At 62.4% G+C, this 23,144-nt stretch overlaps 4 protein-coding genes across 4 annotated transcripts in view; 1 reads left to right on the top strand and 3 right to left on the bottom strand.

The window, feature by feature from the left end:
• Positions 1–1,381, bottom strand: part of LOC123346446 (collagen alpha-2(XI) chain-like) — a 58,695-nt gene extending 57,314 nt beyond the window's left edge. The window contains exon 1 of the mRNA XM_044983843.1: positions 542–1,381. Within this exon, the coding sequence (XP_044839778.1) occupies positions 542–637 (96 nt within the window). The 5' untranslated portion in view covers positions 638–1,381. The remainder of the gene's footprint in view (positions 1–541) is intronic.
• Positions 1–23,144, top strand: part of LOC123345793 (endothelial zinc finger protein induced by tumor necrosis factor alpha-like) — a 1,203,704-nt gene that overhangs the window by 705,103 nt on the left and 475,457 nt on the right. The window lies entirely within an intron of this gene.
• Positions 806–4,376, bottom strand: LOC123345799 (neurofilament heavy polypeptide-like). Its single transcript, XM_044982850.1, has 3 exons — positions 3,864–4,376; positions 1,604–1,789; positions 806–826 (listed from the first exon to the last, which is right to left on the bottom strand). Exons 1-3 carry the CDS (start codon positions 4,341–4,343, stop codon positions 806–808), a joined length of 687 nt encoding a protein of 228 aa, XP_044838785.1. The 5' UTR covers positions 4,344–4,376.
• The window catches only part of LOC123345798 (collagen alpha-1(V) chain-like), a 37,493-nt gene continuing 19,138 nt past the window's right edge, over positions 4,790–23,144 (bottom strand). The window contains exons 4-8 of the mRNA XM_044982849.1: positions 13,428–13,595; positions 12,535–12,745; positions 11,649–11,811; positions 9,262–9,399; positions 4,790–5,053 (exon numbers count right to left, since the gene is read on the bottom strand). Coding sequence (XP_044838784.1) covers positions 4,790–5,053; positions 9,262–9,399; positions 11,649–11,811; positions 12,535–12,745; positions 13,428–13,595 — 944 coding nt within the window. The remainder of the gene's footprint in view (positions 5,054–9,261; positions 9,400–11,648; positions 11,812–12,534; positions 12,746–13,427; positions 13,596–23,144) is intronic.

Below are 23,144 nucleotides of genomic sequence, written 5' to 3'. Positions count from 1 at the left end.
GTGAAAATGGAGTACACATGGAGCAAAAATCTGCATTTAAATAGAGCCGGGTCTGAATAAAAGTGGAGTAAAGGTGAAGTAAATGCAGATCAGGGTCTATGTAAATGTGGAGTAAAGTCTGAGTGAAACTGGAGTAAGGTCTGCATTTCCGTGGAGCAGAGTCTGTGTAAATGTGGAGTAAAGTCAGAGTAAACCTGGGGCAGGCTCTGTGTAAAACCCCAGGATTTTGTCCCAACCCTTCAGTTATCCTCCTGGGACCTAGGGAGACATGGCTGCCATTTCTCATTGGAGCCCACCCTTACCCTACCAGCCCCCTTGGAGCCTCGTGAGTTAGGATGCTCTGTTAGCTCTGAGCTAATCAACGCATCGCGACCCACAGCGGCTCTGAACGGAAGCTGAGGACAGGTTACATCACCAGATGAAACACACCCCAGGGGAGGGGGTCAGGGGGAGGAGAGATTTAAAGGCCCACATCTGGAGATGCCCCTGGCCCTAAATCCCCAGCCCCATTGAAATGGCAGGGTGGGGAGAGGGGAATTACCGCATCCCTTTTGGGGGTTATCCCCCCAAATCGGTAATTGACACCAGCGCTGACAATACTCGGGGAGGTGGGTGAATAACAGAGATGGCTGTACATGGGGATGACATCACAGGGCGTAAGATGACATCACAGAGTGGGGATGCCCTGGTGGGTTAGGAGCATTGCCAAGGCAGAGGATGTCATGGTTACAACATCAGGTGTGATGCCATCGGGGCACGACGGGCCCATCTCTGAACATACAAGGTGGGGGAGAGGGTGCTGATGTCACTCCGAGCAAGAAGTGACCTCACAAGAGAGGAAACGCATCACAGGAAATGGAATGGTGGAGGGAAAGTGACACAATGGACAGTGAGGTGCAGGGAAGGACTGCCAAAGACAGGAAGCAACCACCACACTGGGCAGGAAGTGAAGGCAGCAAACAGGAAGTGATGCCACAATGGACAGCCATGACCCCCACGATGCCAAGCCAACATGGAGGAAGTGATGTCACGACAAACAGGAAATGACCATGACACAACAGTAAATGCTGACAAGGATGCCACAAACAAAATGACACCACACAGGAAGTGACAACATGGCAAACAGCGGTGACACCATGAAAAGCAGGAAGTGACACATCAACAAACAGGAATTAACACATCAGAAAGTGATACCACAACAAACTGGAAGTGACGCCAGGACACACTAACAAATGGCCACAAACAGGAAGTGACACCACAACGATAACAACACAGGACCACAAACAGGAAGTGACATCTCAACAAACAGGAAGTGACACCATGAGACACCAACACAGGACCACAAACAGGAAGTGACACCACAACAAACAGGAAGTGACACCATGAGCCACCAACACAGGACCACAAACAGGAAATGACACCACAACAAACAGGAAGTGACACCACGACCAACAGGAAGTGATGCCACAACAGGAAATGCCACCAACAAAAGACCACAAGGAGGAAGTGACACCACAACAAAGAGGAAGTGACCAGCGAAAGACCACCCATGAGAGGCCAGCAGGAGGAAGGGCCCGAGGAGACGTCCCCGTGCCCCACTTACGCCTCCGTTCTGGGGGGTCTCTGCAGAGAGCACGGGCCCCAGCTCCGATGGCTCGGCTCCCTCGGGAAAGTCCTTATAGACATACTCGTACTCCTGCCCCGTCACAGCTGTGTCCTCCCCCGTCACATACTTCTCCACAAGCACCTTGTCCTCACCCGGAGCGGCAGGGGGTGGGCTGGGAGCCTCCTGCCCCCCGGGATGGGGGAGAATGAGAAGAAACCCAGCAACACATTAATGCACAGCACAGCGCCTACTGGGAGACAGGATCAAGGAGATGTGCCGAAACTGGATCCCCCAGACCTCCTTGACTCCAGCCCCCTCTCGCCCGGCTCTAACCCGTTAGACCCCATTCTCCGCCCAGAGCTGGAGACAGAACCCAGGAGTCCTGACCCCCAGTCCCGAATCCTCAGTCCTTTCCCCACAGACCCCTGGAGCCTCTCCCACAGGGTCTCCATCTCTTCCATCGTGGGATCAGCACAGAGGCAGCTCTCAGGGGGACCAGCCCTGAATTGCATGGGGAGGCTTTAAGGCCTCACCCCACTGAGACAGATAGTGGGGCCGTGGGAACTAGTGGGGAGCTAGACCTCGCTCTGGAGCCAGCTCAGCCCCCTGCTCCTTCCCATCCAGCCCCTTAGCCACCCTTCAGTCCAACCCCAGGGCGGTTACCTCAGCCCAGGGCTCCAAGGAGGAGGGGGGAGTTGCCTCCAGCCCCGTTGTCTCCTCCCAGTAGTCACCATCAGGGTCCTGGTCAGGGGGTAGGGTATAATCTAGGTACTCGCCAGCCCCCCAGGGCTCCTCTGTAGGGGACAGCCCCACATCCTGGGTAGGAGGGGTCAGCAGTTGCCAGGGCCGGGGAGAACAGGGTTGGAACAGCAGTCATGGGGGCAAGGGAGAAAGATGGATGGATGGATGGATGGATGGATGGATGGATGGATGGATGGATATGCACGTGGATGGATAGAAGGAGGGATATGCACATGGATAGATGGATGGAAGGATGGATATGCATGAGGACGGATGGATGGATGGATAAACATGCATAGGGATGGACAGACAGATGGACAGACAGGCAAATATGCACAGGGATGGATGGATGCAGTGGACGAATGGAAGTGCATGGAGATACATGCATGAGGATGGATTGACAGATATGCAAAGGGATGGATGGATTAGAGGAGAGCGAGAAAGAGGACAGAAGTATTAGCAGGCTATTCTTGTTCTCCCTCCTGCCCTGGGGAAGGGGCAGGGGCAGCGGAACTGGATTCATCCCGGCTCGTTTTCCCGGACACACAGAGACAAACCGATCGCTGATGGAATTGCGCCCCCTGCAGAGCCCCCTTCTGGGGAGCGACTGCCCCATGTCATTCAAGGGGGACTTGGGGTGTCCATTCACGGTAAAGAAGGTGCAAGATAAATCAACACAGAGAGAAAATGTGAGGGAAGTGGGACATGATGGGGCCTTTCCCCTCTAGGGGGCGCCGACTCCCATTTGGCCCCAGGGCAGGGACTGGCTGGCTCAGGGGGCGGGGAATGGGAAATGGGGCCTGTCCCCTCTAGGGGGCGCCGACTCCCACCTGGCCCCACGGCGGGGACTACCTGGCCCAGGGGGGCAGGGAATGGGACACGGGGCCTGTCCCCTCTAGGGGGCGCCGGCTCCCACCTGACCCCAGGGCAGGGACTGGCTGGCCCAGGGGGGCAGGGAATGGGACACGGGGCCTGTCCCCTCTAGGGGGCGCCGGCTCCCACCTGGCCCCACAGCGGGGACTGCCTGGCTCAGGGGGGCGGGGAATGGGACACGGGGCCTGTCCCCTCTAGGGGGCGCCAGCTCCCACCCGACCCCAGGGCAGGGACTGGCTGGCTCAGGGGGGCGGGGAATGGGGCAAGGGCCTGTCCCCTCTAGGGGGCGCTGGCTCCCACCCCACCCCAGGGCAGGGACTGGTGGCTTAGGGAGGGAATGGAATACAGGGCCTGTGCCCTCTAGGGGGCACCGGCTCCCACCTGGTCCCACGGCGGGAACTGCCTGGCTCAGGGGGGCGGGGAATGGGATTTGGGGCCTTCCCCACATTCCCCGTCTGCTGGTTTATTTATGTTGCCGAGGCGTTTCCCGAATGGCCCCGTCACAGACAGACAGACAGACACGAGCGAGATGCACAGACTACGGGGATGGGGAGGAGGAGCATGCTCCCCCACCAGATCTCAGATCGTGCTGCTCCCTCGGGGGGTGCCCAGCACCGATCTGGATGCCTCGCTCTTGCTCTACCTGCTGGTAGCCGTTGCCGTGTTTCCTGGGCGCGCCGGCGCCAGCGTAGGCCTTGCCCCCCGTCTGGGCCTTGCCCAGGGCATTTTTCACGGCCGGGTGTTTCCCCGCCGCTGCCATCTTGGTGTTGCCGGGGGATTTGCCGTTGCCAGGGGACTTGGCGTTGACGGGGGATTTGCTGTTGCCGGGGGATTTGCCGTTGCCAGGGGACTTGGCGTTGCCGGGGGCTTTCCCGGGAGATTTCCCGCCACCGGGAGCTTTGCCGTAGGCTGGGGCCGTGCTCATCAGCTGCTGCCGTTTCTGCTGCTTGGGCGCCGGCTTGGCGGGCGCCTTGCGGCCCGGCCCAGCGGGTTTCTGGTGCCGCGGAGGCGAGGAGGAGGAGGAGGATGGAGGTGATGAGGGTGAGGATGAGGATGGCAGCGGCAGCGACACACAGAGAGACCGGGAGCCGGGCACAGAAGGAAAACACAACACACACGGCATGAGTTCACGGGGAGCAGGGGTCCAGGGGCTGCTGCAAGGACTCCCTGGTGTACGGAGCACCCCACATCCCTCAGGGTCACCCCAAGCCCCCTCTGTCCCTGGGAGCTTGTTACATTCAGAGCACCCCGGATCTCCAGGGGTCACCCCGGAGCCTCTCCACCCTGGGGACCTGGATACATTCAGAGCACCCCAAATCTCCAGGGGTTGCCCCGGAGCCTCTCCACCCTGGGGACTGGCTACATACAGAGCACCCCAAATCTCCAGGGGTCGCCCCAGAACCCTCATTGTCCTTGGGATCCCCATGTGTATGGAGCACACACCGGGATTCCCTCCCCTCTGCCCCCCCAGAGGCCCCAGCAGCAGGTTACAATGTGGGGGGGCATGGCTTGCCCCCTACTAGTAGCCCCATTCCCTGTCCCCCCAACCTGTGCCACCCGCGCCCCTGCTCAGGGGGTGCCATGAAGCAGTGATGGATGGATGGATGGATGGATGGATGGACGGATGGACGACACTGCCATGAGAGGATGAGACACAGACACAACAGGAGCTGGGGCAGACAGACGGACATGGGTGGGGGGGAGCAGAACCTGCCCCCCCCAGGTTACCTGCTCCACTTCGCCCCCCGAAAGTGTGGGGAGAGGTGAGTTCCCATCCTCTTTATTCCCGTAAGAGTGGGGGTACTCAGAGTACTCCATCTCCTCATCAAAGTACTGGGCGCGGGGGGGGGGGGATGGTGGAAGGGGGAAAAGGAGGAGAACAAAACAATCATAACAGAAACCCACAGCAGGGGGAGGGTCAGGGGCTGGACCAGGGTGTGGGGGTCTGTCTGCTCCCCCTGCCCCAGTTCTCCCCCTCCCCCGCTCGCCCTCCCTGGGCCTGACTCAGTTCCCCCACTCAGGGCAGGGATGCAGCGGGGGGCAGAAGTGCCTTTAAACTTCCAGTTCTGGGGTTCACCCCCCATCCCTCCACGAGCCAGAGCAGTCTGCCCCAAGAAGGAGCAGGGCATGCTGGGAATACAGGGGTGGGTTGATCTGAGAAGGAGCAGGGCATGCTGGGAATACGAGGGCGGGTTGACCCGAGAAGGAGCAGGGCATGCTGGGAATACGAGGGCGGGTTGACCCGAGAAGGAGCAGGGCATGCTGGGAATACGGAGGCGGGTGGCCCCAAGAAGGAGCAGGGCATACTGAGAATACGGGGGTGGGTTGACCTGAGAAGGAGCAGGGCATGCTGGGAATACGGGGGCGGGTGGCCCCGAGAAGGAGCAGGGCATGCTGGGAATACGGGGGTAGGTTGACCCGAGTAGGAGCAGGGCATGCTGGGAATACGGGGGCGGGTGGCCCCGAGAAGGAGCAGGGCATGCTGGGAATACGGGGGTGGGTTGACCCGAGGAGGAGCAGGGCATGCTGGGAATACCGGGGCGGGTAGCCCCGAGAAGGAGCAGGGCATGCTGGGAATACGGGGGCGGGTGGCCCCGAGAAGGAGCAGGGCATGCTGGGAATACAGGGGCGGGTGGACCCGAGAAGGAGCAGGGCATGCTGGGAATACGGGGGCGGGTGGCCCCAAGAAGGAGCAGGGCATGCTGGGAATACGGGGGCGGGTGGCCCCAAGAAGGAGCAGGGCATGCTGGGAATACGGGGGCGGGTGGCCCCGAGAAGGAGCAGGGCATGCTGGGAATACGGGGGTGGGTTGACCCGAGTAGGAGCAGGGCATGCTGGGAATACGGGGGCGGGTGGCCCCGAGAAGGAGCAGGGCATGCTGGGAATACGGGGGTGGGTTGACCCGAGGAGGAGCAGGGCATGCTGGGAATACAGGGGTGGGTTGACCCGAGGAGGAGCAGGGCATGCTGGGAATACGGGGGTGGGTTGACCTGAGAAGGTGCAGAGCATGCTGGGAATACGGGGGCGGATGGCCCCGAGAAGGGGCAGGGCATGCTGGGAATATGGGAGCGGGTGGCCCCGAGAAGGAGCAGGGCATGCTGGGAATACGGGGGTGGGTGGCCTGAGAAGGAGCAGGGCATGCTGGGAATACAGGGGGGGGTGGCCTGAGAAGGAGCAGGGCATGCTGGGAATACGGGGGCGGGTGGCCCCGAGAAGGGGCAGGGCATGCTGGGAATACCGGGGCGGGTGGCCCTGAGAAGGAGCAGGGCATGCTGGGAATATTGGGGCGGGTGGCCCCAAGAAGGAGCAGGGCATGCTGGGAATACGGGGGTGGGTTGACCCGAGGAGGAGCAGGGCATGCTGGGAATACGGGGGCGGGTGGCCCCGAGAAGGAGCAGGGCATGCTGGGAATACGGGGGTGGGTTGACCCGAGGAGGAGCAGGGCATGCTGGGAATACAGGGGCGGGTGGCCCCGAGAAGGAGCAGGGCATGCTGGGAATACGGGGGCGGGTGGCCCCGAGAAGGAGCAGGGCATGCTGGGAATACGGGGGTGGGTTGACCTGAGAAGGGGCAGGGCATGCTGGGAATACGGGGGTGGGTGGCCCCGAGAAGGAGCAGGGCATGCTGGGAATACGGGGGTGGGTTGACCCGAGGAGGAGCAGGGCATGCTGGGAATACGGGGGTGGGTTGACCTGAGAAGGAGCAGGGCATGCTGGGAATACGAGGGCGGGTTGACCCGAGAAGGAGCAGGTTATGCTGGGAATACGGGGGCGGGTGGCCCCGAGAAGGAGCAGGGCATGCTGGGAATACAGGGGCGGGTGGCCCCGAGAAGGAGCAGGGCATGCTGGGAATACGGGGGCGGGTGGCCCCGAGAAGGAGCAGGGCATGCTGGGAATACAGGGGCGGGTGGACCCGAGAAGGAGCAGGGCATGCTGGGAATACGGGGGCGGGTGGCCCCGAGAAGGAGCAGGGCATGCTGGGAATACGGGGGCGGGTGGCCCCGAGAAGGAGCAGGGCATGCTGGGAATACGGGGGCGGGTGGCCCCGAGAAGGAGCAGGGCATGCTGGGAATACGGGGGTGGGTGGCCCCATATGGGGGAGAGTTAAGGGGACAGCAGTTATGAGGGGCAGATGGGAGGTCTGGGCCCCCGAGATGAAGCTGGCAGTGTTTCCCTAGGGGGTAAGTTCGGAGTCCCAGTGGGTGGGTGGGATCTGAGGGGCAGGTAGGGGGTGGGGGGCTGAGATGAACCCGGCAGTGTCTCCTCGGGGGGGGTTCAGGTTTTTTCCTTTTGCACCTGAAAACGTCAGCAAAGGACCAGCAGTCCCGTATCTCCCCCAGATCAGACCCACGGGCCCAACCAGCTCTGTAACCCCGCCCAGATCAGCTCCACGGGCCCAACCAGCTCTGTAACCCCCCCACAGATCAGACTCACGGGCCCAACCAGCCCCGTAGCCCCCACAGATCAGCTCCTCGGGCCCAACCAGCTCTGTAACCCCCCCAGATCAGACCCACGGGCCCAACCAGCTCTGTGACCCCCCCCAGATCAGCTCCACGGGCCCAACCAGCTCTGTAAACCCCCCCGCCCCCACGATCAGACCCACGGGCCCAACCAGCTCTGTAACCCCCCCAGATCAGACCCACAGGCCCAACCAGCTCTGTAACCCCGCCCATATCAGCTCCACGGTCCCAACCAGCTCTGTAACCCCGCCCAGATCAGCTCCACGGGCCCAACCAGCCCCGTATGCCCCCCCAGATCAGCTCCACGGGCCCAACCAGCCCCGTATGCCCCCCCAGATCAGCTCCACGGGCCCAACCAGCTCTGTAACCCCCCCAGATCAGACCCACGGGCCCAAGCAGCCCCGTATGCCCCCTAGGCTTGCCAACTTTCTACACGCACAAAACTGAACACCCTGGCCCCACCCCCTGCCCTGCCCCTTCTCTGAGGCCCTGCCCACCACTCACTTCATCCCCCCTCCCTCCGTCACCCACTCCTCCCACCCTCACTCACTCACTCATTTTCACCGGGCCGGCTCGGGGGGTTGGGGTGTGGGAGAGGGTGCGGACTCCGGCTGGGGGTGTGGGTTCTGGGGTGGGGCCAGGGATGAGGAGTTCATGGTGCGGGACAGGGCTCTGGGCTGAAGCAGTGGGTCGGGATGGGAGAGGGGTTGAGGGCTCCGGCTGGGGGTGTGGGTTCTGGGGTGGGGCCAGGGATGAGGTGTTTGGGGTGCAGGAGGGTGCTCTGGGCTGGGACTGAGGGGTTTGGAGGGCGGGAGGGGAATCAGGGCTGGGCCAGAGGGTTGGGGTGCTGGGGAGGAGGTCAGGGGTGGAGGCCCCAGGCGGCGCTTACCTCAAGCAGCCCCTGGAAGCTGCGGCGTGTCTCCTCTCCAGCTCCTATGCGGAGGCATGGCCAGGTGGCTCTGCACGCTGCCCCGTCCACAGGTGCCACCCCCGCAGCTCCCATTGGCCACGGTTCCCATCAATGGGAGCTGTGGGGGCGGTGCTTGGGGCAGGGGCAGGGGCACCGTGCGGCGCCCTCTGGGCGCCCCTACGCATAGGAACCGGAGGTGAGACATGCCGCAGCTTCTGGGAGCTGTGCGGAGCCACGGCCTGCAGGGAGCCTGCCTCAGCCCCGCTGCGCCGCTGACCGGACCTTTCACGGCTCAGTCGGTGGTGCTGCCTGGAGCCGCCAGGGTCCCGATTCAACCAGGCGTTCCAATTGAATACTGGGCACCTGGCAACCCTAATACCCCCAGATCAGCCCCACGGGCCTGACCAGCCCTGTAACCCCCTCAAATCAGCCCCACGGGCCCGACCAGCCCCATATCTCCCCCAGATCAGCCCCAGAGGCCATCCAGTCCCGTATCCCCCTGAGATCAGCCTGCTGGGCCCAACCAGCCCTGTATCCCCCATGAGATCAGCCCCCCGGCCTGTCCAGCCCCATGACCCCCCAAGATCAGCCTGCTGGGCCCATCCAGCCCCGTATCCTCCCCGAGATCAGACCCAAAGGCCTGACCTGCTCGGTCTGCCCCACGTCCCTCACCTCGGGCCTGGCAGGTCTCTGCTGCGCCTCCTGTGCCTGGGGCGCATGGGGCTGAGCGTGGCAGTCGGGGCTGTAGTGCTCACAGTAGTCATAGGCTGCCTGCGGGTTCGGGGCGATGAGCAGCTGCTGGATGTCACCCTGCAGAGAGAGACAGACGGGGTGATGGGGGGACGGGCACTGCTGGGCCTGGAGTCCCCACCCGCCACTAATCATAGACTCATAGACTATCAGGGTTGGAAGGGACCTCAGGAGGTATCTAGTCCAGCCCCCTGCTCAAAGCAGGACCAACCCCAACTAAATCATCCCAGCCAGGGCTTTGTCAAGCCTGACCTTAAAAACCTCTAAGGATGGTTAGGTGGTGGAATCACCACCTCCCTAGGGAACCCATTCCAGTGCTTCACCACCCTACTAGTGAGATAGTGTTTCCTAATATCCAACCAAAACCTCCCCCACTGCAACTTGAGCCCATTGCTCCTTGTTCTGTCATCTTCTACCACTGAGAACAGTCTAGATCCATCCTCTTTGGAACCCCCTTTCAGGTAGTTGAAAGCAGCTATCAAATCCCCCCTCATTCTTCTCTTCTGCAGGCTAAACAATCCCAGTTCCCTCAGCCTCTCCTCATAAGTCATGTGCTCCAGCCCCCTAATCATTTTTGTTGCCCTCCGCTGGATTCTCTCCAATTTATCCACATCCTTCTTGTAGTGTGGGGCCCAAAACTGGACACAGTACTCCAAATGAGGCCTCAGCAACGTCCAACAGAGGGGAATGATCATGTCCCTCAATGGGGAAAGGGGCCAGAGAGGGAGGGATAGGGGCTGCAGGGAGGGGTGGGAGGGGATGGATCACGGATGGGTTGCAGGGGATAGACGGATGAGGGGCTGCAGGGAGGTCATGAAAGGATGGATCATGGATGGATTGGGGATGGATGGAGGATTGGGTGGATGGACAGGTGTGTGGGGATGGATGGAGGGAGGGAGGTGGGGATGGAGGGATGGATGGATGGATGGATGGACAGGTGTGTTTGGGGATGGATGGAGGCAAGGAGGCTGGGGATGGAGGGATGGATGGATGGATGGATGGATGGACAGGTGTGTTTGGGGATGGATGGAGGCAAGGAGGCTGGGGATGGAGGGATGGGTGGGTGGAGCAGTGTGTGTAGGGATGGATGGATGGATGGAGGATTGGGTGGATGGACAGGTGTGTGGGGATGGAGGGAGGGAGGTGGGGATGGAGGGATAGATGGGGGTTAGGTGCACGGACACGTGTGTGGGGATGGAGGGATGGATGGGTGGATGGACACGTGTGTGGGGATGGATGGGTGGAGGGAGGTGGGGATGGAGGGATGGAGGGGGGGACAGTGATGGGTGAGTGGAGGGGTGTGTGCAGAGATGGACGGATGGATGGAGGATTGGATAGATGGACAGGTGTGTTTGGGGATGGATGAAGGCAAGGAGGGTGGGAATGGAGGGATGGACTGTGGGGAGAGAGGAATGGGTGGGTGGAGGGGTGTGTGTAGGGATGGATGGATGGAGGATTGGGTGGATGGACAGGTGTGTGGGGATGGAGGGAGGGAGGTGGGGATGGAGGGATAGATGGGGGTTAGGTGCACGGACACGTGTGTGGGGATGGAGGGATGGATGGGTGGATGGACACGTGTGTGGGGATGGATGGGTGGAGGGAGGTGGGGATGGAGGGATGGACTGTGGGGAGAGAGGAATGGGTGGATGGAGGGGTGTGCGCAGGGATGGATGGAGGATTGGGTAGATGGACAGGTGTGCGTGGGGACGGAGGGAGGGTGGGGATGAAGGGATGGATTGTGGATGGATGGAGGATTGGGTGGATGGACAGGTGTGTGGGGATGGAGGGAGGGAGGTGGGGATGGAGGGATAGATGGGGGTTAGGTGCACGGACACGTGTGTGGGGATGGAGGGATGGATGGATGGGTGGATGGACAGGTGTGTGGGGATGGATGGGTGGAGGGAGGTGGGGATGGAGGGGGGGACAGTGATGGGTGAGTGGAGGGGTGTGCGCAGGGATGGATGGAGGATTGGGTAGATGGACAGGTGTGTGTGGGGATGGAGGGAGGGAGGGTGGGGATGAAGGGATGGATTGTGGATGGATTGGGGGCATAGATGGATGGCGGGAAGGATGAATTGGGGGATAGATGGAGGGGTGTGTACAGGGAGGGAGGGCGGGAAGGAGAGGAGTTACCCTGATACCATCCGGCTTCCCCATTGTGACCCCACCCAGAAATAACCCCCAATTTTCCCCCAAACCACCCCCAGGCACTTCCCCCCATTCCTCACACCCAGACAGTCTTAGGGGAGACACGGGGGTCAGGCAGGGTCCCCGTGGGCAGAGGGACACAGGGTGGGCTGGGCTGGTACCTGGAAGACCTCCTCGTCGAGGATGCGGGTGCCAAAGACAGTGATGCCGCGGGTGTCGATCACCGGGCGGGGGCCCCGGGGCAGCGGCCGCGTCACCTTCTTCTTACAGTCCAGGATCAGCGTCACCGACTGCTTGCGCACACTCAGTGCCAACCGGTGCCACCTGGGGACACGGACACGTCGATGGGAGGGGGCAGGACACACAGGCACGGGGGGGGAGGCAGTGATGGAAAGGGGAGTCCTCAGGTGTTGGAGTGGAGTCGGTGTAGGGGGCAGAGGGTACCATGTGCTGCAGTGTTGGGGGTCAGGGGGTACCCACTTGCCGTCAGCGAGGTTGATGCCCCGGAAGAGCGGGTAGCCCTCGGGGGCGGGGTGGGGGTTGGAGGTCAGGGGTCGGGGGTCAGTGGGTACCCACTTGCCGTCAGCGAGGTTGATGCCCCGGAAGAGCGGGTAGCCCTCGGGGGCGGGGTGGGGGGTTGGAGGTCAGGGGTCGGGGGTCGGGGGTACCCACTTGCCGTCAGCGAGGTTGATGCCCCGGAAGAGTGGGTAGCCCTCGGGGGCGGGGTGGGGGGTTGGAGGTCAGGGGTCGGGGGTCGGGGGTACCCACTTGCCGTCAGCGAGGTTGATGCCCCGGAAGAGCGGGTAGCCCTTGGGGGTGAGGTGGGGGTGTTGGGGGTCAGGGGGTACCCACTTGCCGTCAGCGAGGTTGATGCCCCGGAAGAGCGGGTAGCCCTCAGGGGCGGGGTGGGGGGTTGGAGGTCAGGGGTCGAGGGTCAGCGGGTACCCACTTGCCGTCAGCGAGGTTGATGCCCCGGAAGAGCGGGTAGCCCTCGGGGGCGGGGTGGGGGGGTTGGAGGTCAGGGGTCGGGGGTCAGCGGGTACCCACTTGCCGTCAGCGAGGTTGATGCCCCGGAAGAGCGGGTAGTCCTCGGGGGCGGGCCGGCCGTTCTGGTCCTGGTAGAGGAAGACGGGCGAGCGCCCCAGCTCCACGCCCAGCTGCTGGGTGCCGTGCTGGTCGTACATGGAGAGCAGGAACGCCTGGGTCCCGGCCTTGGCCTTCACCAGGGCCATGATGGAGAAATCCTCCGGGAACTTCCCTGGGGAGACACCGGGGCTGTGGGACCCCACGGGGGCCGTTCGGGGGGCAGGACACTGGGGGGTGCAGGGACAGCCAAAGGGGGATGTAGGAGTGTTCCACTAGGGACACGGGGGGGGGGGCGTGGGAATGTCCCAACGGGGATGTAGGAATGTTCCACTACGGACATGGCGGTGGGGGTGCAGGGACATCTCAAGAGGGGCATGGGATTGTTCCACTAGTGACACAGAGAGGGGGAGCTGCAGGAATGTTCCACCAGTGACACAGGAGGTGTGGGAACTTCCCAAGGGGGCGGGGGAATGTTCCACTAGACTAGGGACGCTGGGGGTGTGGGAACATCCCAATGGGGATGTAAGAAAGTAGGGGTGGGCACACAGGAATGTTCCACTAGTGATATGGAAGGTGTGGGAACATCCCAAGGGTGTGTGGGAATCTTCCACCAGGGACACAGATGGGTGCAGGAACATCCCAAGGGGGATGTAGGAATGTTCCACTAGGGGCTGGGGCCATGCTGGGAGCTGGGGGTGTGGGACCAGCCACGGAGGCGGGGGGAGCCTGTGGGAACAACGCCCGTGGGCCGTGGGAAGGGCACGGCTGATGGAGGACACAGGGAGGGGGAACACGCCGCAGGACAGGGAGGGGGTGGACTATCCCATGCGGGAGGGGGGCGCATGGCCCAGTACCTGGGAAGAGCTGCCTTGTGGGGGCGCTGATCTGCGCCTGCCGTGATATCCTGTAGGCCACGTCCGGCCCCGTCCCTGCCTGCCTGGCGGGGCAGAACCCCGTCGCCTTCCGCACGCCGGCCGGCTGGGCCTGGAACTGCAGTGCCTTCAGCACGTCCACCGGCTCTGCTGTGGGACACGGGGGGGGAGGGGTCAGAGCTCTGCAGACAGCCCCCACCTCCCCGACAGGGGCCCCCTCCCCAGCCACACACAGCTCCCCAGTTCTGGGATCACATGAACTCACCCTGCAGCTACCAGGGTCCCCCCCTCCAGCCGTGACTCCCATTCCCCGCTGAGTCTCTCTATATTCAGCCTCCCCCCAGCCTATGAATCCCCCTCCCCATGAGAGTCCTTCTGCCCTGTGGGGTCTGGGACGCGGACGGTGGAGGAACACTCCCGGAACGGGCAGGCCTGGCTGCATGGAAGTGGGTGTCTGGACAGCTAAGGGGGGCTGGCCGGGAGCGCGGAGAGGGGGTCCCCCTGCCCAGGTGCACTGGAGGCCGACTATCGGACTCCAGGCTGGGGGCTCAGGGCAGGGGGGCCCTGGCTGGGGAACAGGGGGGACTAGCAGGACTGGGGAGGGGGTAGGGGTCCCCTCAGGTGCGCTGGCCAGCGCTATCCAAATTCCAATCTCCCCTCCCGGGACACTCACAGAGACGGGCCTTTTCAGGCCCAATCAACGGGGTCTTTGTTCCCAGCTGGCGGGGGAGGGGGTGTGGAGGGTCCAGGGGAAATACACACGTGGCACGCGCACACACACACACACACACACACACACACACTCAGAGCAAGGGGGGCAGCGATTCACTCACACACCCCATCTCACAATCACCCCCTCCCAGGCACACGGGCTTTGCTGCCCAAACGCAGCCCCTCTCCCCACAATCCCACCCGACTACCCATCGCACGCACAGAACGCACCCTCTGCCAGCAGCAGGCACCCAGCCTGCTTCAACATCGCACGCACGCTGTCTCGCACGCACATGCACCATTTCACCACGGCCCATTCTCCATTGCACATTCCACAAGCACAGCCGCCTCATCACAACTCGCACACCACCCTGCCACACAACGGCGCCCTCCCCCTGTCAGTCACAATCACACACCCTGCCTCACAGATGCACCCACCCTGAGCTCACAATCACCAGCTGCACATACCCCATAGCACAGGGGCTCACAGGTATCACCATTACACACACACACACACAGTCACACAGAGCCCATTTCACAACTGCACGCAGCTCCCAGTCTCCCCCCCCCCCACCCCGCCCCCTTTCAGCTGGACCCAGTATTTCCCTCTGAACAAAAACAAGTCTGCAGAAGCCATCAGCTGCAGCCAGGCCTGGCTGATGGCCCATTCCCCTGCCCACGCCCCACGCCTCAGGCGGGGCCGACCCCTCCCAGCCAGGGGCGAGGGGTGATGGGTGGCAGCAAGGCCATCTGCATAGGGGAGCGGGGGGGAGGGGGGCAGAGGTGCTCAGACGGATGGGGACATGGTCCGGGTGACCCTCGTTCCAGACAAGAGGGGTTCATGAGGGAACAGCCGGAAAAACAGAGGCAAAGGAGCCATCACCACTCCGGGCTCTTGGCGTCAGGGTCCTTTGAAGGAATTACCACCTCCGCCCCCTGCCCCGGACACTGGCCACAAGGGGGAGCCCAGGCCGGCTCGCGCGGTCAAGGGTGGGCAGTGCCTGCTGGGTGGGGGCACTGCCCCCCAAGTGCAGGGCCTGCCCTGGTTGGGGGGGTGATGGAGCAGGGTTGGGGGCAGGGTGCTCAGGGGGGACTGCGCCGTGGCTGACCCCCCAACACACCCCTGTCTGTTTGCGTCTCTCCACACCTGTCCCCCTCTCCCATTTTCAAATCCAGCCCTCGTCTGGGTTTCTCATCAGCCCCACGTTTACGGCCCTGATGTGACGGCGGGAGCCCCATTCCTCCCCCGTCGTTGTTCCATTCGGAATCTGGCATCCATTAATATCCCCAGCAGGACACAGTGAGACAGACCAGAGCCCTTGGCGCAGGGCACTGCCACGGGGAAGCTCGCAGCGCTGGGAGATCTCCAGCTTTGGGCACTGCTCCAGGGAAGTTTGCAGCGCCAGACTCCCCAGCTGGGGGCACTGTTGTGGGGAAGCTCGCAGCACTGGAGAACTGGCAGGGGAGGGGAACATTAGCCCCTGGCAGAGAGGATCGAAGCCCCCACACACACACAGACTCAGGGCCCATCCCCACCCGGGGTCTCCCGGCCCCCCGCCGAGCGCGGCGCTGGCCCAGCCCCGGCCGGGAGCGCTGGCAGCCAGGCCGCGCCAGCCACACAGAGACACCTTTCTTCTGGCTGCCAGGCGGGCGCGAGGAAAAGCCATTAGGGCTGCATAGCACAACTCCCTGGGGAGGGGTGGGGCGGGAATGGGGGAGGGGAGCCCCAGAGCCAGGGCTGGAGCGGGGGGGGGGGTTCTGAGGGAGGAGACACTAGGGGAAGAGGGGGTGGGGGTCCGGGGGGGTGAAGGGGGGATATTGGCTGTAGAAAGAAGCGAGAGGAGAAGGGCCAGGGGCAGGAGGGAGAGGGCTCCGGTGTGGGGGTCACAGTGTGAGGTCGGGGTCAGGGGAGGGGGTTGTTCAGATGGAGGAGGAGCAGGAATGGGGGGGGCCAGGTAGAGTGAGAGGGGCCAGAGAGGTCACAGTGGGAGGTCAGGGGAGGGGGGTGCAAAGAGATGGGGAAGTGGGGGCAGGAGGAGGGGGCAGAGGGGAGGGGATGTGGGGGCAGGTAGAGGGGGCAGAGGGGAGGGGATGTGGGGGGCAGGTGGAGGGGGAAAGAAGGCAGGACGCGAGGGGCAGAGGGCCGGAAGTGGGGGCAGGGGGAAAGGGGCAGAGGGCGGGAACTCAGGGGCAGTTGGAGAGGGGCAGAGGGAGGATGTGGGGGGCAGGGGAAGTGGGGGAGAGGAGGGGCAGAGGGGGCAGGGGCAGAGGGCTGGAAGTGGGGGGCAGGGGGAGGGGCAGAGGGCAGGAAGGGGGCAGGGGGAGAGGGGCAGAAGGGGGAAGTGGGGACCAGAGGGAGGGGCAGAAGGGGGAAAGTGGGGGGCAAGGGGAGGGGACTGGGCCGCGGAGAATGGGCCGTTTATATGAGTCACTTCCTCTGTTTGAACCACAAGCTCCCCAGCATGGGGGGCCATGTGGGGGCTTGGGACCGGACGGGGTCACCTGATCCTGCCGGCGACCACACAACCCACAGCGCCCCCCACAGCTGCCCTGGCTCCCCCCGGCCGTGCCCCCCCTTCCCATGGCCCTGCTGCAGGCTTGGCGGGGACGGGACATATTTGCAGCAAGACGCAGGGACCTGCCAGGGATCTAGGAAAGCGATTAGCTCCTCGCCCTGCACCTGCCGGGGGGTGGGGGGCAGGGTCCCTGCACAGCCCCATGGGGGGATCTCTGGGGCACGGGACCCTGAGCATCTGCTGGGGACGTGCAGGAGGCTCTGCCCCGAACCAGCCGGAGCTGAGCGGCCTCGGTCCCCGCTCCTGAGAATCCAGCCACGGCTCATCCCACCGTCTGAGTCTGTCCATCTGTCCTGGTCCCAGGTCACCCCACATCTGTCCTGGCCCCAGGTCATGCTGTGTCTGTCCGGCTGTCCTGTTCCCCCAGTCACGCCGTGTCTGTCCGTCTGTCCTGTTCCCCCGGTCACGCCATGTCTGTCCTGTTCCCCCAGTCACGCCGTGTCTGTCTGTCTGTCCTGGCCCCAGGTCACGCTAGGTCACAGCCAATCCAACCCCACCTCTACACGGATCGTGCCAGCCATCCCAGAATGCCTCGGGGCCACAATCCCACGGGGCAGCCAGTGCTCCCCTCCCACACCCCTCAACTCTCTCCCAACATACCCCTGGCCCCCACCATCCCAGGGGGGACCTGGCGCACCCACCCCACAGCTCCATCCCAGGGGGGACCCAGCGCACCCACCCCACTGCTCCATCCCGGGGGGACCCAGCGCACCCACCCCACAGCTCCATCCCTGGCAGCCCTTGGCCCCCACCATCCCAGGGGGGACCCGGCGCACCCACCCCACAGCTCCATCCCAGGGGGGACCCAGCGTGCCCCAGTTCCACACCAGCAGGTCACCAAAACAAGGACCCCGCAGCATCCTCTAAATTCCAGCTGACACTGGCTCTTCCCAGGCCCAGAGAGGGTCCGGCAGAGCCCCCAGTGCCCCCCACCCCCAGAGGACCCTGCTGCCAGGGCAGGGACAGAGAGACAGGCTGGTATCTGGGGCCGCTGACCCCATACAGGACACCCAGCTCCACTGCCTGCTAAGACAGACCCTCCCCAGTATCAGCTCCCCCCGTCCCCCAGCAGCCCCCATGTATAGGAGTCCCCCCTCCACCCCTCCTGTATAGGATCCCAACTCTTCCCCCAGAGGCCCTCCCCCCCCCCGTCCTTGGCTCTGCCCCCCCCCCCCCGCCGACTGCCCCCACTCTGCCCCCTTGCTCTGATCCCCATAGCCCCCACACCCCCGCATATAGGATCCTGTTTCTGATCCCACCCCCCACCCCTGCCCCTGACCAGAAAAGTCAGAGTTTGTGCCCTGGTGTCTGTTTCTCCCCCTCCCCTACACACCCCACTGCTAGATCTGGCTGCTGTGCCCCCACCCCAGAGGTGGCTGCATTTCAGGAGGGCTGGGTCCCCAGAGAGCAGGCGACAGTGCTCTGGGATCCTTTTTGGGGGCGGGGGGGATATTCCTATTGCCCAGAGCACAGAGACCCCACACAGAGGGGAGACATACCCCCCGTTCGGGGGAGGGGGAGATTGGCTAGACAGACAGGGACCTGGGGACAGAGACAAGCACTGCCACCTGGGGACAGACACTAGGACCCAGGGATGGACAGACAGCAGAGCAGGAACCTGGAGCCAGATGGACAGACAGACAGCGGGACCCGGGGGACAGGACAGACACCCACAGTGAGACCTGGGACAGACCGGGGGGGACAGACACTAGGACCCAGGGATGGACAGACAGCAGAGCGGGAACCTGGAGCCAGATGGACAGACAGACAGCGGGACCCGGGGGACAGGACAGACACCCACAGTGAGACCTGGGGACAGAGGGACACGCTGGGACACTAGGCTCTGGGGTGGATGGACAGACAGACAGCCACCTGGCGGGGGGCAGACAGAAAGCCGCCCCCACCCCTTGGTGAGCGCTCCCCTCCCCCAGCTCGGTGCTGTGTGAAAGGCTCTCAGCCCCCCAGGCTGGGTGGGGCAGGGCAGGAAGGGGGGGGCTGAAGGGCCATTTCTCTGCCGGCCATTGCCCCAGGGGTCAGGGCAGGGGCTGACAAACCACAGGAGCGCACGGCTCCCGCCACAGGCCGCTGGCTGGGCCCCCAGACATCAATGCACTGAGACAGCCATTCATACTGCCCTGCCGGCCCCCGCCCCGGAGGGCATCACACCACTGGCCACCCGCTGCCACCAGCCCCCTCGGCACCCCACACGCGACTCACCCCACCCACCAGGACTCCTGGGTTCTATTCTTGGCTCTCGGCGGGGAGTAGGGTCCAGTGGGTTATAGCAGGGGGGCTGGGAGCCAGGACTCCTGGGTTCTATTCCTGGCTCTCGGAGGGGAGTAGGGTCCAGTGGGTTATAACAGGGGGGCTGGGAGCCAGGACTCCTGGGTTCTATTCCTGGCTCTTGGAAGGGAGTAGGGTCCAGTGGGTTATAGCAGGGGGCTGGGAGCCAGGACTCCTGGGTTCTATTCTCTAAGGGGGAACTCCTTTCCCTTTTTTGTGCCTCAGTTTCCCTGTCTGGGATAAAGCCCCATTGCAAAGTGCTCTGAGAACCACAGATGCACCATGCCCCCCTCTGCACTATTTACCCCACTCCCACCGAAGTCCAAACCATGTACCCCTAACTCTTCCCCCACCTGATTATCCCCCAGACCCTCACCAGCAGGCTTGTGTGGGAGGGGCTGCTGCTTTCACAGTCAGATGAGGAGAAGAGGGGCAGCTCAGAGAGGGTCCCCAATCCTTGATAGCTTTCCCATCTCCTGGCTTGGCCCCCAAAGTCCAGGTGGGGCTCTCTGTGACCCAGGGGTTGGGCTGCACCGGGATAAGGGAGAGGCGACACTGGGGCTTCTACATACAGTGCAATGCAGCCAACTCTAGGCAGGAGCATGGACAGCTGAGTATAACAGTGCAAAGTAGGTGAGGGATTTTAACCAAGGACAAAGAGGGGGGAACATGGTACCCTGGGGTTATTAATATCCCCACGGAGCTGGGTTTGGGGATCTGATAGACTCCACCCCTCAACCCCAGAGGCACAGATAGAACCCAGGTGTCCTGGGCTCCATTCCCCGCAGCCCCAATCTGTGTGGCCCTGACCTCCTGCTGCCCCTGCCCCACCCAGCTGTGGTTTCCACCCCACTTCTCCCCACCCAGCTCCTCCAGCCAGTACACCCCAGCTGGGCTCCTGCAGAGGGTGCTGGGGAGACCCTGCCTGGCACTGGGAGCACCCAACCCCTACAAGACTCAGGGCAGGGTGGGGGGTGGATTGTCTTAGAGAACTAAAGAAATGGGCAGAGGAGCTGCAATCCCCTGGGGCTGGGGGCTGCAAAGGACCAGATGCCTTGGGGATGGGCACAAGGATAGATAGATTTATAATTGGAGATATACCAATCTCCTAGAATTGGAAGGGACCTTGAAAGGTCATTGAGTCCAGCCCCCTGCCTTCACTAGCAGGACCAATTTTTGCCCCAGATCACTAAGTGGCCTCCTCAAGGATTGAACTCACAACCCTGGGTTCAGCAGGGCAACGCTCAAACCACTGAGCTATCCCTCCCCCCAATAGATAGATAGATAGATAGATAGATACTGAGTGAAGTATGGAAATTGATGGTTGGTGATGCAAGAAGAATGGAATGGATGACATCTTAGGAGCAAGGAAGGGATAGAGGGATGGATGGAAGCGAGGGATACATGGAGGGATGGAAGCACAGCTGGGATCTGGGGATGGAGGGAGGGAGGGATGGACGCGAGGGATACATGGATGGATGGAAGCACAGATGGGATCTGGGGAGTGATGGAGGGATGGAAGCGAGGGATACATGGAGGGATGGAAGCACAGATGGCATCTGGGGAGGGAGGGATGGAGGGATGGACGCGAGGGATACATGGATGGATGGAAGCACAGATGGGATCTGCGGAGGGATGGAGGGATGGAAGCGAGGGATACATGGAGGGATGGAAGCACAGATGGGATCTGGGGAGGGAAGGAGGGAGGGATGGTAGTGAGGGATACATGGAGGGATGGAAGCACAGATGGGATCTGGGGAGGGATGGAGGGATGGACGCGAGGGATACATGGAGGGATGGAAGCACAGATGGGATCTGGGGAGGGATGGAGGGATGGACGTGAGGGATACATGGAGGGATGGAAGCACAGATGGGATCTGGGGAGGGATGGAGGGATGGAAGCAAGGGATACATGGAGGGATGGAAGCACAGATGGGATCTGGGGAGGGAGGGATGGAGGGATGGAAGCGAGGGATACATGGAGGGATGGAAGCACAGATGGGATCTGGGGAGGGATGGAGGGATGGACGTGAGGGATACATGGAGGGATGGAAGCACAGATGGGATCTGGGGAGGGAGGGATGGAGGGATGGAAGCGAGGGATACATGGAGGGATGGAAGCACAGCTGGGATCTGGGGAGGTAGGGATGGAGGGATGGAAGCGAGGGATACATGGAGGGATGGAAGCACAGATGGGATCTGGGGAGGGATGGAGGGATGGAAGTGAGGGATACATGGAGGGATGGAAGTGAGGGATACATGGAGGGATGGAAGCACAGATGGGATCTGGGGATGGATGGAGGGATGGAAGCGAGGGATACATGGAGGGATGGAAGCACAGATGGGATCTGGGGATGGATGGAGGGACGGACGTGAGGGATACATGGAGGTATGGAGGCACAGATGGGATCTGGGGAGGGAGGGATGGAGGGATGGATGCGAGGGATACATGGAGGGATGGAAGCACAGCTGGGATCTGGGGAGGGATGGAGGGATGGACGTGAGGGATACATGGAGGGATGGAAGCACAGATGGGATCTGGGGAGGGAGGGATGGAGGGATGGACGTGAGGGATACATGGAGGGATGGAAGCACAGATGGGATCTGGGGAGGGAGGGATGGAGGGATGGACGTGAGGGATACATGGAGGGATGGAAGCACAGATGGGATCTGGGGAGGGAGGGATGGAGGGATGGACGTGAGGGATACATGGAGGGATGAAAGCACAGCTGGGATCTGGGGAGGGAGGGATGGAGGGATGGACGCGAGGGATACATGGAGGGATGGAAGCACAGATGGGATCTGGGGAGGGAAGGAGGGAGAGATGGAAGCGAGGGATACATGGAGGGATGGAAGCACAGATGGGATCTGGGGATGGATGGAGGGATGGATGCGAGGGATACATGGAGGGATGGAAGCACAGATGGGATCTGGGGAGGGATGGAGGGATGGACGCGAGGGATACATGGAGGGATGGAAGCACAGCTGGGATCTGGGGAGGGAGGGATGGAGGGATGGAAGCGAGGGATACATGGAGGGATGGAAGCACAGATGGGATCTGGGGAGGGATGGAGGGATGGAAGCGAGGGATACATGGAGGGATGGAAGCACAGATGGGATCTGGGGATGGAGGGATGGAAGTGAGGGATACATGGAGGGATGGAAGCACAGCTGGGATCTGGGAACTGATGGAGGGATGGACGCGAGGGATACATGGAGGTATGGAGGCACAGATGGGATCTGGGGAGGGAGGGATGGAGGGATGGACGCGAGGGATACATGGAGGGATGGAAGCACAGATGGGATCTGGGGAGGGAGGGATGGAGGGATGCACGCGAGGGATACATGGAGGGATGGAAGCACAGATGGGATCTGGGGAGGGAGGGATGGAGGGATGGAAGCGAGGGATACATGAAGGGATGGAAGCACAGATGGGATCTGGGGATGGATGGAGGGATGGATGCGAGGGATACATGGAGGGATGGAAGCACAGCTGGGATCTGGGGAGGGAGGGATGGAGGGATGGAAGCGAGGGATACATGGAGGGATGGAAGCACAGATGGGATCTGGGGAGGGATGGAGGGATGGACGCGAGGGATACATGGAGGGATGGAAGCACAGATGGGATCTGGGGATGGAGGGATGGAAGTGAGGGATACATGGAGGGATGGAAGCACAGCTGGGATCTGGGAACTGATGGAGGGATGGACGCGAGGGATACATGGAGGGATGGAAGCACAGATGGGATCTGGGGAGGGATGGAGGGATGGACGCGAGGGATACATGGAGGGATGGAAGCACAGATGGGATCTGGGGAGGGAGGGATGGAGGGATGGAAGCGAGGGATACATGGAGGGATGGAAGCACAGATGGGATCTGGGGAGGGAGGGATGGAGGGATGGACGCGAGGGATACATGGAGGGATGGAAGCACAGATGGGATCTGGGGATGGAGGGATGGAGGGATGGATGTGAGGGATACATGGAGGGATGGAAGCACAGATGGGATCTGGGGAGGGAGGGATGGAGGGATGGATGTGAGGGATACATGGAGGGATGGAAGCACAGATGGGATCTGGGGAGGGAGCAGGGCCGGCTCTAGGTTTTTTGCAACCCCAAGCAAAAAAAAT

The sequence above is a fragment of the Mauremys mutica genome, chromosome 12 (assembly GCF_020497125.1).
Source record: "Mauremys mutica isolate MM-2020 ecotype Southern chromosome 12, ASM2049712v1, whole genome shotgun sequence".
NCBI classification, from domain to species: Eukaryota; Metazoa; Chordata; order Testudines; family Geoemydidae; genus Mauremys; species Mauremys mutica.
Note: the sequence above shows the minus strand (reverse complement) of the source record. Positions and strands in the feature narration are given on the sequence as shown.